Genomic DNA, 12,812 nt, shown 5'->3' on the forward strand with positions numbered 1-12,812 from the left:
CATATCTCTTACTTCCTTTGCAGTGACGCAGCACGTCCACAATTGCGGCCCCCAGACGTTTCTCATTAGCCGCAAGGGAGGCACCTTGCTGACCATCAACAACTTCGTCTATCGCTCCAATCTCAAGTTCTATGGCAAGAGCAATGACATATTGTACTGGGAGTGCGTTCAGAATCGATCCATGAAGTGCCGCAGCCGATTGAAGACCATTGGCGATGATCTCTATGTAACGAATGGTTTGTGTTAAATGAAAATGGAACTGCCAAGAGCTCACTGATTATGTTATTGTGTTTCTCTTGTAGATGTGCACAATCACATGGGCGACACGAAGCGTATTGAGGCAGCCAAAGCTTCGGGCATGCTCATACACAAGAAGCTGAGCTCTCTAACCGCTGCGGATCGCATTCATGGCTGGAATCGCGCCGATCAAATCGACCAAATGGTTAAGTTTGAAGGAACGTAAATATGTCTATCGATCGTATTATATTACTAAGAGTAAGCCTTGACCCACTTGGTCAACTAAATACTTACGTCAAGTCACGTGCCTGAGATTAACGAGGAGCGAGGAACTTTAACTTAAAGTGCTAATATGTTTATTTGGAGAGATCGTTACATTACATCAGATATTTATATGAAAATTATTATAAACTATTTCTTTTTTATATCTATAAAGTATTAAAAAGACATACTTTTAGTTTAGACAACAAATTTAACTAAATTCTTTGCATAAACAATACAGTTTCTCTATTTTATTATTATAGCCAACATTTATTTGTATACCCTAGAGGGGTAGTCAATATAGTCAATATAGCTAGCAAAGCATGAAGAAACCTGAATAATACTTGATTCAGTATATGCAAATGCTTAGAAAATATCATCTGCCAGTGTATAACTTCGATTCATTGACCCATTTCTATTATATTCATATATGTATATGATATTACACTATGATTGCCAATCGAAATGAATCTACTTAAATTTAATTTTTGGAGCTTTTCATTTGATGTTAAAAACGGTAACTTTTTCGAACAGGGCTGTTAAAGTTCGACAAACCCATCTGGCGAATGCCAGATATTACTGGGCAAAAAGTAAGGTGAATTTGATTGTAAAATGAAAAATCTTCATATATTCTTGTAAATCAACTTCATCTCCTTCAAAGTAATCCCCTCCCGATAAAATACACCTATGCCAAAGTTTTTTCCAATCCTTGAAGCATGTCAAATAATCTGTTCCAGTCTAGCCATCAGCGACTTCTTCGATTCAGCTTTTATCTCCTCAATCGACTCGAAACGCGTGGTCTGGTCTTTTTAGACGAGTTGCTTCACGCAAACGACTCATAACGCTCAAAAGTGGAAGGAATTCACAGTACACCACACCACAAAATCGAAAAAAAAAACTGTGATAAAAACCTTGATTTTGAACGACGTGCTCTTTTCGGTCTGGCCTCACTTTTAGCAGGATATTCGCTTGATTGGTCGGTTGTTTCAGGGTCGTAAGCATAAATCCAAATCTCATCTTCGGAAACGAGATTTGACTTTTCGTAGACTCAAATGGTCTTTCAAAATGGTTTTCATAGATCCTTCTTTTCCAGCCGAAATGTTAGCCATAACTATGGAAAATTCTGCATAGCGGGCACAAAACGCCTTTAATTCTTAATGCCCCCATTTGAGAGATGCCTTATTCAAAAAGTGATGTCAACAAATCTACTTGAACCAAATAAAATGATAATTTTAGTAAACATAAATATAGTAAACAGAAAAAACATGGGTCAGTCGAATATGGATAACCCCGTATATATGCGTATATTACACTTGGTTAAATCATATTACTGTATCATTAAGCACTTTCAATTTACTATCCATTACACTTTTCGACATTTAAATATATGTAGGTAAAATTATGCAGAGACAATACGAGGACAATCAAGAGCAAAATAAAACATTGAACATACTATAAATCGAATGTACCTCAAATATGGCTAAGCACTTCTTGTACTTCTTATTCCTGGCTAACGAATTGCTTGGGCTGCTTCTTCTTGGAGTAGGATGACTTTGTGTTAACATTGCGATGTATGTGGGCGGCGCACGAGAAACGGTATTTGATCTCTGTGCCCATGGCAAAGGTGAAGACACGCGCCTTGCATCCCTTCGAGTGCTGCGAGCAGCGCCACGTTCCAATCTTGCCGACGCCCCGGTGAGATATGAACTGGTTTTGGCCAATTATCAGCTTGGGATGATTTCGAGCGGTGGGCACGAAGACTGCAGTGCCGTCGTAGTCCCTGTACTTGCGCCTGCGAGAGCGAGCTGAAATGACAAATTTTTCACTTTTGATTAATTTCAACATATTAAGCTCAAACTCTATTGAAAGCTTAATAAAAATGAATCAGTGAAGTTAACATATTTTTATTGCATTCCACCTTACATTTTTGGTTCGATTTGACAAATTAAGGATTACATCTAGAAATACAAATCCACTTTGCCCCAATTGACTTTTGACGGTCTCGATGCTTTCTTTGATTACATATAAAATCACAGATTTTGTATAACCCCATTTGTACTGGGTGTTCCAGCACAAAGGTCGGTTTCTGATATTCGTTATTCCATCTGACCTTATCCTTGCAGGAGTGGGCCTTGAATGACTTGTTGGCATTCATCCAATTGGTTACATCATATTCTTGTCTTCCGGTTGCAGCTGCAAGAGATTGAAAAGAAAAAGCTTTTGAGACATTAAAAGCAGATTTTAAGTTTCTCAATAGAGAAGTTGAGGGCTCGTTGTATTGCTGGCCGGTGTATATATAACTGTATACAAAGAGAAGTTAACTTAATTGGTTACAACTAACTCTAAGTCTTAACTTTAAAATTAAGCCTCATACAAATGAAAGGTGTATTATTGACTTTATTATATACAAGCATCTTCACTTTGCAACTAGACTAAAACTAATTATATACAAACATCTTGAACTAACTTTAAATAGAAACTTACTCAACTAACTTTGATTTTGCATTATAACTAAAACTTAGATTAATTGACAATTTATACAAAATATATATTTATCAAAGACTTTGACAAAGTTGCACTTAGGTATAGGTACTCAACGACTTCCAACGCAGCCTTGGCTAGTATTCCTTGCTAATGTAGACGGCGCCGTGGCCAGAATTGATGGTCTGCAGCTGCGGCAGTGCCGCGCCTGGCTGTTGCCGGTGATGCTGGTGGTGCATCAGTGCCATCATTTGCGGCGCCTGCACGGTCACCGGCATGGATAGCGGCATAGGCAACGGCATGGGCACGGCCAAATGAGCTGTGCTCGTGGCATACGCTTGCGGCACAGGCGGCGGCGGTGGCTGCTGTTGCTGCTGCTGCTCCATGGCACTAGACATTGCATTGTGTATAGCAGGCTTGGCATTCAAACCGTTCCCACTGACATTGCTTTTGGCCTGGCAGTAGAGCTGACAGAGCGGCAAGAGCTCCTTGTGGCGTCGCTTGATATGGCTGAGGAAGTTGCCCGTCGACTTAGTGGTTCCCGAGATCAGGCCATAGCAGCTGGTGCAGGTAGCCTGTATGGCGCCGGGCGTCTTTTGATTGGGCTGTATATTCTTATAGAACTTACCATCAAGGATTTTCGGCAGTGTATACGGCTTCCTTATAGCCATGGTGTCGTCGTCGCTCAGATACGCAGCAGCGAAAGCGGCCACACAAGCGTCGGTCTCCAACACAGGCGTAGGAGTCGCTGATGCCTCCGAACTGAGCTCCACTTTGACATCAACTGAAAATAGAAAGTGCAGAAGATTAGTAAATACGCTCGCTTAACTGATGCGTGCGATAGTGAAACGAGAACATGAAGACTTTCATGTGTCTAAATACATTTATTTTCAGTTATAGATGTCTTAGGCTAAACAAAGATGAGTGTCAAATATTAAATATCATTTTATTGCAGCTCGGAGAGCTCATCAATAATCTCTACAGTGAACTCCGGCGAACTACACTCGTCGGCCTTCACCTCTGGGCCATGGGTGTGGGGAGAGCCGGCAATACGCAAAGTGACGTCGTTCACCTTGGACGTGACCAAAGTGGCACGACAGCAATGCTTCACATAGCGCGAGCAGCGCCAGAACACGTTTTTCAAGCTCTGCCTGTTCACCACATATCTGTAACCGTTGTAGATGAGCATTATGCGACCGCGCTGCGTTGTAGTGTATTGTATATTGGTGCTGGTGTTTTTATCCTCGAAGAGCGCCTTGATGGACTGCATTACACCTACAAGTAGAGAGAACATGTTGAACAGATGTTAGAGGCAGGGTTAAGAGTTAGAATACACATATGGAGAGACAAGGTTTACACATCACAAACGGGCTGGATGATATATATAGTAGGGTATTAACAAATTCATCTACAACATTTTATTTCAGTTAAAACAGTTAAACATACAAAGTGGCAATTCTTGTGTAATATAGAGAGAAATAGAATCTTCTAGCTACTGCCTGAGTTAGCCAGGTTTACTTTGATCGTGGCCAATTTGTGATCGATGTACTCCTGGACATTGGCTTCCTTCAGCTTGTCGCCGCGCCGGGCAAACACCTGGCATACATGGGCTGTGGACGGAACAGAAATCATATACATAAATACATATTCACATAATAATGCGGTCTGTTCTCTATATACTTATGATGGCATGGAACGTTTCCTTTTCTGGCTGCTGTTCGCCCAGAGCAATGCGCTTCAGCTTGTCCTTACCAATGACCAGATCGGTAACACGTGACGTGTATATCGGCGGAATGGGCACATAAAGCTTAGCTAAATCAGTTTTCGACACAAACACGTTGCTGCCGGCAAATAGTGGTATCGGTGCATCCTTTTCTAATTTTATGGTTATATCCGTTTCCTTTTCCTTTGATTTCTTTTTCTTGCCTTTGTTTCCTGCAAGTGTACACGAGATATTGATATTATTGCATCATAGATATTGTCAACAATAAACATAAAAAATAATAATTTAAGTTATAAAAAAAAGAACACATTTAACGTTTCCTTCAGTTTTTATTTAACATTTTATAATAAATATGTTTATAAAGATATCCTACATTTACATAGCGAACGTGTCTGTGTGCACGCGACGTGCGTATTATTTTAGTAACATCAATGCACATTATGGCAATAAACGAAATATTAATTACATAAATGCACAATTTAAAATACAATGCAAAATATTTTTAATAATTCACATTTCAACAAAGTTGAAAAAGATATCTGTCTTCTGAGCAAGCTGCTGTGAGTACACACACACCCGTACAAGCAATAAAAATGCTACACAGGGTTGCTTAGCGCGGGAAATGGGTGGCAGCGCTGCCAAACTATGTGGCAACGCCAAGATTCGCCGCAGTTGAGAAAACAGAATTGTAGTAATTGCTCCAAGAAATAATTGTAACTTTGTTTAGAAAAAAACATACAAATTGAAACCCGTACAGAAAATATCGATGTACGCTAAGCAAATCGAGTAAAAGTGCAAGAGTACGTAGTACTTGTGTAATAATGAAGTCAAACGAAATATATGTATGTGTGGTATCTTTGTGTTTGTGTTGTTTGTAGAATAAAAAAATGTTTGTGTACAAATTATGGCATCGCATCTGCGAAATTGTCTGGGATCTCAAAACGAAACCCTAGGAGTGCCATTGTTTATGTGTGGATAATCGATAAGTTAATAAAATGCAATTTACACACTATTTACCTCATTATCCCCCCTAAATTAAATGCAAATAGCTTGGTCGTTCAGAATTGAAATGGTATTACAAAATGCTTAGGTCTTTAGCGCCACGATTATGATCTCCCTTATAACTTCGCTGTAAACTACAATTATTTAAAATGTCAGCAACATTACGGTGCGACTGCATCTAAACGAGCTTGTGCTATAATATTTCTATGCGCCATAATAATGTTTATGGTAGCCGCAGTCATGCTATTCATATTATTGCACATTTTGTCCACAGCGCTATAAAATTTGCATATGTTAATGATAATCAAACCTTAAATCAGAAGTTCTATATTAATGCAAATGAAGGGCATCTCACGAATACTACGAATACTATGCTATACAAATTTGATAATATAATAATTATAGTGCACACTGTGTGTAAAGTTACAAAATCGCGAAATACTTTTTAAACGCTCATAAAAAGCGCTGGGCAGCTGCCATATAAACATGATATAAACACGTCGCATTATTACATCAATTAAAATATATGTATTAAAAGGTAAGGTAAGATCATAATATATATATCATTATGCATAATCAATTATTATCAAAACTAAATTAAAATGAAAAATTTTAACAACAAATGTTATTGTTAAAGTAGATTTAAGTTTATCTAGAATCTAAGTATGTATGCTTGAATATATAAAAGAAATCAATAAAATCAAATAATTATTGAATATAGTGGATGGAATTTTGATTAATCCTAAGGCCAGTGAACAGTCTTGAATAGATTCAACGCTAACTGTAAACTTTGCATTTTCAGACTCATTAACGGACTATAAGATCCAGCTGCCCTTGCCGAAACGTAAACTGGGCCGAAAGGAGAGCTTCGATCATTTAGACGTTTGCTTCACGCGCAGCAATCGCGGCAACAACTTGCTGACCATCAATGGGAAGCCCTTCACTCTGAACCGCAGGATCAAGGACGCCTGCTATTGGGAGTGCGTGAAGCTGCGCTGCAAATACATCAAGTGCACGGCTAGAGTAGTGACCAAATCCAATCAGATATCCGCTCTGCGTGGGCAGCACAATCACCCATAGAAAGCAAGACACAAATAAATCTGATTTTTGTTCAAATTTAAAAGAAATGAACTTCAATTCTTTATGGTCGGAGGCACATTCTATGTCAACCCAAAGCTAACTATTTCCGGTCTTTGCAGGTGATCCTCGGCTGGCACGCTGCAGCAGCAGCAGCAGCAGCGGCAGTGGCTATCGCCTTGTGGCCAATCGTCGAGGAGGCCAGAATCTCCTGTACAATGGATATATGTACACCGTGGAACGCAAGTATCTGACGACCATCAACTGGGTCTGCGCGAAAAATGGCAACGTGAAGCTGCGCTGCCCGGCGCGGTGCGTGACCAACTCGAATCGCAGCATCAAGCTGAGTCACCGCAAACACAATCATCCCAGCAATCTTTACCAAATGCACAAGTCTCGAACTAGGCCGTAATAAACAGCAGCTCTGTACATACATAACTCTAAGCGATATTCAATTGTAACAGTCGACAATCTCGATCTATATATGACTAACTTCCCACGTGCTGCTCATCATGCTTTACTAATCCATTCTCTTTCGCTCACTTCTTGCCTTTGCATGACGCAGCTGCCAGGCGACGAGGCATCTGCATTAAGGGGCGCGCCGGCTGTCTGCTCATCGATGGATATCGATTTGTGATCAGCTACCAGCAGCGCTACCGCTGCTATCTGAAGTGCTCCAACTTCCGCAGCCAGTGTCGAGCCCGCGCCATTCAGAACAAGCTGACGGGGCAGCTGCAGCTGCGCAACGCAAGTCACAATCACAAACGCACGTCGTTAATTTGAACAAGTACACTCTCACATACAGACGCACACACACATTCACACACATGTATAATAAATCGTTTTTCGTATGCAAATTGAGTCGCCTGCTTTTCACTAATAATATACATACCCCCATCAATAATATAAATAATAATAATACAACCATTTAAAGTTAAGCATTTGTTTAACCATTTTCACTCTCTTGCTGCTTTTAGGCACGCCTCCTGCCAATCTGGCCCAGTATGTGAGATCGAGTCGCGGCACGGATCTTGTATTCTTTGAGGGCAACACCTACACGCCCAACGAGAAGCTGCGCGAGGGGCAAAAATCACGGGACTGGAAGTGCTCCATGTACCACAAGGCCAAGTGTCGTGCTCGCCTGAACACGCGGATCAGCGACCTGGGCGATCTGATTCACATGACCAGCCACAAGCACACGCACACGCCTATGTATCTGCTGCAGCAGGAGGGGGCCGCAGGAGATGCGAGGAAACTGTGCCTCACTCGCAATCCGCAATGCGAAGGCCTACGCACCGCCAAGGGTGGCAAATCAAACTAATCTTAGGTGGCGAAGACACAAAATAAAATGTGATTTTCCTTCATTTGATTTAATTTCATTGCTGATTAATTGATTTACGATAGCGACTACACCAGTTAATTCCTTCTACTAATGTATTTATCTCTCTTCGATTTGCAGACGAGCTCTCTGGCTACCTGACCGTGGAAATAGTGACCAATGCGCAGGGAAAGCGCTCGCCGGTCAAGTCCCCTAAACTGCGCTTCATTCGGGGCCAGCGCAAATCCGTGCAGCTGCTCTACAGCCAATACGCATATGCGAAGAACAACGAGCACGGCCCGACTACCTATTGGAACTGCCGCATACGACGCACTGGACTGCCGCCTTGCAATGCTCGGCTGTCCACGACGAAACTGCTCAACGGCAGCTACAAGGTGTGCCTGACCCGGCCGGAGCATAATCATCCGCCCTCGAAGCGCATCGCACGCATGCTGCAAGATTCTAGAGTTTAAGCTGAGAACGAAAATATATGTACGCCCTAAGGCGAAACGACTTGAATAAGACTTATTTCATTATATTACTAGGTTAAGTTTATTTGCAATAAGTTTAACTAATTGATTATTTGTTTACTTTCGCGTGTGTAGAGAACAGCGTCGCGATATATTCGGCCACGTCGCGGGGTCGCATGCAGCTCATCTATGGCGGCCAGCCATTCATCTTCGAGAAGACTCTGAAACTGTCCACGGGCGAGGAGAAGCGCTACTGGCGCTGCAATCAATGGTGGAATCAGAAGTGCCGATCCCGAGTGTTCACAATCAACGACATTGTCTGTCCACTGAATCGATTCCACACGCACGAGGAGATTGTGCGACGGAAGAAGCGAGTGAGGCGCATCCAACCTGCGCAGGAGCAGAGCAATGCGAATGCCAAGACGTATTCCACAGCAGCCGCATCTAGGCAAGAACAGCAGCAACAGCAGCCACAGGTGCAGGTGCAGCACGACCAACAGCAACAACAGCAGCACCTTCACCACACGCAGCAGCTGTCGAGCGATGCGATGCTGGGCACAGCGCTGAGTGACGAGGCAGCGGGCACCATCGACGTCAACGATCTGGGCATGCATTTAAAGTACGAGGAGATCGTGGCCGACGTGACGGGCATTGTGGGAGGACATACGCATGCACGCGTGCTGAGTCGCAAGAAGTGAGCACGAACGGGACGAGCACAAGCAAAAGCAGAAGGAGAAGGAGAAGGGTGTCTGTAGTTCGTAATAATTAAAGTGTCTATTAATACATTCTAGCTTCTATAGTGCATGTACACATTACACATTATTCAAGTAAACGCAATTTTAATAAACTTAGCTAAGGCTTCAACAGCAACCGAGTGATTCGATATACATGTATAATCTACAACCCAACCCAATGTAAACCCCACTTGCTTTCCTATGTCCATACACGCTCTCTCTATCAATTTCCGTCTCTTTCAGCGGCTGTCTTCTACTACACCAAGGGCCAAAGGAAGTCCATCAAACTGAACTATGGCGGCCACAGCTATGTGAAGTTCATGGAAAACAGTCGCGGCACCAAGTGGATCTGCGCCACTCGTTCCACTACCAAGTGTCGCGCACGCGTCCGCACCAAAGGTGAAACTCTGGAGGTGCTGCACGGCCCACACAATCATCAGATCTGCCGGCGACATAACGAACGTGCCAAACAACGACAAACTGCGAGCCAATCTTAAGTTGAACGAAGTATATAGGAATCCGATTTCTACATGAACAAATGTCTATATTTTATAAGGCCTATTTATACGAGCTGAGAATAAGAATTAGGATAAGCCAAGAAGAATATACATACATATATCGGAATCTATAAATATATATTGTGCAATGTGAACTCAAGACAAGTCAACAATTGAGATTAGAATCGAGAGATTATGTCCTCGTTTTCTTACTGAAAATATATTTTATTTAAAATTCACAATCAGCTTATTTAATACATGAATTCAAATAGTAATCGAACAGAAAGGTTATGAAATTATTGAGCTGCAAATATCTCGGAATACAAGAACGCAAATAATGGTAAAGCAAAATCCTATTGCCTGCATATACTATATATGTACTTAACTATAGCTTCCTCATCAAATCAAATATTGATATAGACACACAAACATAGTTCTGTAATGAAACTGTTTCGAGTATATATAGCCGAATTGTGTGGGCAGCTAATGAAGCTCCTCGAAGCATGGCTCGCACATCCAGTTGCTGCCGGGGCAGGTGTCACAACAGGTGGCCAGACGTTGCAGATTGGATATGCCCTTCTTCAGGCAAGTCACGCATTTGCCCTTCATACGGGGCACACCCACAAATACAAAATTGTGCTGATTGCTAGATGTACGTAAGATGTTCTCCGGATTGCTTAAGTTCAATTTGGCTCTCACGGGCTCCCCAACGTGGACAACAGATTTAACGGGACTTATATTCAAACTTATAGTTGTTGGCGTAACAGTCCGTCGATTAACAGCTCCTGCTTCTGGCAGCAATTGCTTGATGTTCACCCGCGGCACGGGCACACGCTGAGGATCACGTCGTACTACAAAGGTGTTGCTCACATTCGGAGTTCGTGTTCTGTGTGTGTAAGTGTATTCTGCAAGAGACGAGTTCTTAGTTTAGAATTATGTCTGGGAATGGATATGAATTTATATTCTATCTATAGTTAAACTAGGTCCCATATAGGAAGTGTGTAGGATTACATGACAAAGTTTATGTAGACAAAGATTTTATTAAGTACGAACATAGGGAATTCAATATATAGCATCTGCCTCTCAATCTTTCATGTCTGTTATCAAGCTCTCATGTCGAAAGGATCTGACAATTCGTAGGACAGTCTCTGTAAGAATTAATATTACAATATTTATCCTTTGAAACTTCTATGCATAAATGTCCAGCACTGTACTTATTAATCCTAATGATTAGAATAGTTTCTTCCCTGTTTTTACAAAATCATTATGCAAATTTCTGCAGTCTTGTTTTAATGTAGACTAAAGACGAAATTCCTTGATCGTTGAAATTATCAAAGAGTAGCCATAGTGAGAATCTGCAAGAAAAGGAACAACTCTTTAAATCAGTCCATAAACTATTAAAGGCATTTACTATTACACAATATCTATGGCGTGTAAACTCTGGGTATGAACGTTCTTAGTGGCTGTGGTGCCGCATGATTGTGGCTGCCTCGCAGCCCAGTGATTGCCTTCCTCCTGGTAGTCAGCGCAGCATTGCAGCCCAGTTTCTTGTGGAAGCTGCAACGCCAAAAGGCCATGCAACGCGGCACATTCTTGGAGTGGCAGCTGTACGTGTGAGCCTTGTAGACTAGCTGGCCACGATAATTGTAGCTGAGCTCTGTAAAATAATGGCAAGATGTGAGTTCGTTGGATAACATTAATTATAGCTAGGCACTTACTACTGGAGAGCACAGAGAGTGACTATAAATCTTGAACTAAGGTCTACAACATGTAGGGCTTTATTTTAATTCATGCTTAGAAACTAAATTGCACTCGATATAAACTAAAAGCCGTGGCCGCCTCTGCCTAGTCCTGCATGAGCATTAGTGAGGCGTGCATTAATTCACGGTCGGTTAGCTGCACGTCCGTGGACAGAAAGCGAAGCGGCTGTGGCTGCTGTATCAGCAGCTCCTGCTTAGGCTGTTCCACCTGGTACTGGGCTATGCAAGGCACGCGATTCAGCTTCGTGCGTGACGTGGTGCTGACAGCGGCCAGACGATTGCGTTGAATGATCTTCTCAATCTTCTCGGTGTGCGGCGCATGATTGTGCAGCCCTCCGGTTATACTCTTTAGTTTGCCATTTTCGAGGACGCAGCGGGATCGACAGCGCTGCTCGTGCACCTTCTTGGAATAGTTGTGGCAGCGCCAGTACTCCTTGCTATTCTTTCTACTGTGGCAATTGTACATAAAGCCATTCAGGACCAGGCACGGCGTCGACCAGGGGCTCTCAATGAAGAGCAGTTCGCCATCATCTGCAAAGGAGGGAGATACAAATATCTAATTAGCAATGATATTTAAATAAAGGGCGAGAGTTCATGGTGTATATGTGATATATATATCATATAAGTGCTAACTAGTTTGATTTTAGCTTGACTTTTATTGACGAGACATTTAATATAGTATAATTTAATTTAAAGGTTAATTTGCTTTATGGTTTGGTTAAGTTTAGCATCTGCTGCAGCTTCACTTTCTGCATGGGCTTCAGCTCGACGACCTGCTCGATCATCTCATCCTCCTCGTCGTCGGCAGCGTCGACCAGCGCTTGCATCTCGATCTCTGTTGCCTCCGAGGCGGGCACGTACAGCTTGCACTCCTTGCCATCCTTGGCGGTCATGATGCTTATGTTGCTGCTGCTCAAGTACTGCGATATCTTTGGGTTCGATGTGCATATCTCAATGTACTCGTCCAGCTCCTCCTCCACATTGTACAGCTGCCTCTGTCCTATGCGACTCACATGGGATTCGTGATTGTGCTGACGTCGTGCGTCAACGAACTCTCCGTTCTTTGTGATGACGACCGCCTTGCAACGCAGCTTGAGCACATCTGCACACCTCCATGTGGTCTGGCCGTTCGCCTGGGTTAGCTTCTTGTTGTAGATGTAATCCTTGTAAACTAGCTGCGCGTTCTTCTTTTGGCTGCGTATAAATTTGATTTTGCCAGCTGCATTAGCGCGTATACAAAATGTAAATACAG

At 42.4% G+C, this 12,812-nt stretch overlaps 8 protein-coding genes across 41 annotated transcripts in view; 7 read left to right on the plus strand and 1 right to left on the minus strand.

Annotated features, from left to right (window-relative positions):
• Positions 1–12,812, minus strand: part of LOC108615571 (modifier of mdg4-like) — a 29,879-nt gene that overhangs the window by 12,677 nt on the left and 4,390 nt on the right. The window contains exons 5-7 of one of the 28 annotated variants that reach the window (XM_089476190.1): positions 4,660–4,914; positions 4,426–4,589; positions 4,113–4,254 (exon numbers count right to left, since the gene is read on the minus strand). The exons of 15 other annotated variants lie outside the window; for them this stretch is intronic. In XM_089476190.1, coding sequence (XP_089332316.1) covers positions 4,468–4,589; positions 4,660–4,914 — 377 coding nt within the window. In that variant the 3' untranslated portion in view covers positions 4,113–4,254; positions 4,426–4,467. Of the gene's footprint in view, positions 1–1,825; positions 2,304–2,428; positions 2,692–2,875; positions 3,764–3,843; positions 4,255–4,382; positions 4,590–4,659; positions 4,915–10,001; positions 10,706–10,820; positions 11,156–11,217; positions 11,458–11,549; positions 12,092–12,196; positions 12,780–12,812 lie in introns of those variants that run through there. 12 more of the 28 variants (XM_089476194.1, XR_016271525.1, XM_018010236.2 and 9 more) reach the window with 12 other exon arrangements.
• LOC108615772 (uncharacterized) lies at positions 101–5,502 on the plus strand. The gene is made up of 2 exons (XM_018010537.2): positions 101–236; positions 303–5,502. The coding sequence occupies exons 1-2, from the start codon at positions 182–184 to the stop codon at positions 461–463; spliced, it is 216 nt and encodes a 71-aa protein (XP_017866026.1). The 5' UTR covers positions 101–181; the 3' UTR covers positions 464–5,502.
• Positions 5,325–6,831, plus strand: LOC108615780 (uncharacterized). Its single transcript, XM_089468500.1, has 2 exons — positions 5,325–5,349; positions 6,507–6,831. Exons 1-2 carry the CDS (start codon positions 5,325–5,327, stop codon positions 6,782–6,784), a joined length of 303 nt encoding a protein of 100 aa, XP_089324626.1. The 3' UTR covers positions 6,785–6,831.
• Positions 5,363–7,899, plus strand: pre-mod(mdg4)-X. 6 transcript variants are annotated; one of them, XM_089476223.1, is made up of 3 exons: positions 5,363–5,502; positions 6,904–7,189; positions 7,759–7,899. In XM_089476223.1, exons 2-3 carry the CDS (start codon positions 7,008–7,010, stop codon positions 7,823–7,825), a joined length of 249 nt encoding a protein of 82 aa, XP_089332349.1. In that variant the 5' UTR covers positions 5,363–5,502; positions 6,904–7,007; the 3' UTR covers positions 7,826–7,899. The 6 variants fall into 6 exon arrangements, with proteins under 6 accessions (XP_089332349.1, XP_089332346.1, XP_089332344.1 ...); XM_089476220.1 differs by having other exon boundaries at positions 5,409–5,544; XM_089476218.1 differs by lacking the exon at positions 5,363–5,502 and adding an exon at positions 5,549–5,688.
• pre-mod(mdg4)-AE lies at positions 7,274–7,714 on the plus strand (the record flags this gene model as incomplete). Its single annotated transcript, XM_089476226.1, has 1 exon — positions 7,274–7,714. A coding segment is annotated over one exon (291 nt), but the record flags the coding sequence as incomplete, so codon positions are not given.
• Positions 7,887–8,708, plus strand: LOC108612886 (uncharacterized). 2 transcript variants are annotated; one of them, XM_018006367.2, is made up of 2 exons: positions 7,887–8,131; positions 8,241–8,708. In XM_018006367.2, the coding sequence occupies exons 1-2, from the start codon at positions 8,026–8,028 to the stop codon at positions 8,570–8,572; spliced, it is 438 nt and encodes a 145-aa protein (XP_017861856.2). In that variant the 5' UTR covers positions 7,887–8,025; the 3' UTR covers positions 8,573–8,708. The 2 variants fall into 2 exon arrangements, with proteins under 2 accessions (XP_017861856.2, XP_089332342.1); XM_089476216.1 differs by having other exon boundaries at positions 7,921–8,108.
• On the plus strand, positions 8,746–9,439 carry LOC108611950 (uncharacterized). The gene has a single exon (XM_018005153.2). The coding sequence runs from the start codon at positions 8,746–8,748 to the stop codon at positions 9,265–9,267; it is 522 nt and encodes a 173-aa protein (XP_017860642.2). The 3' UTR covers positions 9,268–9,439.
• pre-mod(mdg4)-U lies at positions 9,426–12,092 on the plus strand (the record flags this gene model as incomplete). The annotated part of the gene is made up of 1 exon (XM_089476225.1): positions 9,426–12,092. A coding segment is annotated over one exon (375 nt), but the record flags the coding sequence as incomplete, so codon positions are not given.

This window comes from Drosophila arizonae, chromosome 2, assembly GCF_054131065.1.
Source record: "Drosophila arizonae isolate 15081-1271.41 chromosome 2, UAZ_ARI_1.0, whole genome shotgun sequence".
Classification (NCBI taxonomy): domain Eukaryota; kingdom Metazoa; phylum Arthropoda; class Insecta; order Diptera; family Drosophilidae; genus Drosophila; species Drosophila arizonae.

Coding starts and splice junctions, on each gene's coding strand:
- LOC108615772 (XM_018010537.2), top strand. CDS start 182: ATGAAGTGCCGCAGCCGATTGAAGACCATTGGCGATGATCTCTATGTA. Junction 237..302: donor TGATCTCTATGTAACGAATG/GTTTGTGTTAAA, acceptor TTTCTCTTGTAG/ATGTGCACAATCACATGGGC.
- LOC108615780 (XM_089468500.1), top strand. CDS start 5,325: ATGGGTGGCAGCGCTGCCAAACTAT. Junction 5,350..6,506: donor TGGCAGCGCTGCCAAACTAT/GTGGCAACGCCA, acceptor TTGCATTTTCAG/ACTCATTAACGGACTATAAG.
- LOC108612886 (XM_018006367.2), top strand. CDS start 8,026: ATGCGAGGAAACTGTGCCTCACTCGCAATCCGCAATGCGAAGGCCTAC. Junction 8,132..8,240: donor GCGAAGACACAAAATAAAAT/GTGATTTTCCTT, acceptor TTCGATTTGCAG/ACGAGCTCTCTGGCTACCTG.
- LOC108611950 (XM_018005153.2), top strand. CDS start 8,746: ATGCAGCTCATCTATGGCGGCCAGCCATTCATCTTCGAGAAGACTCTG.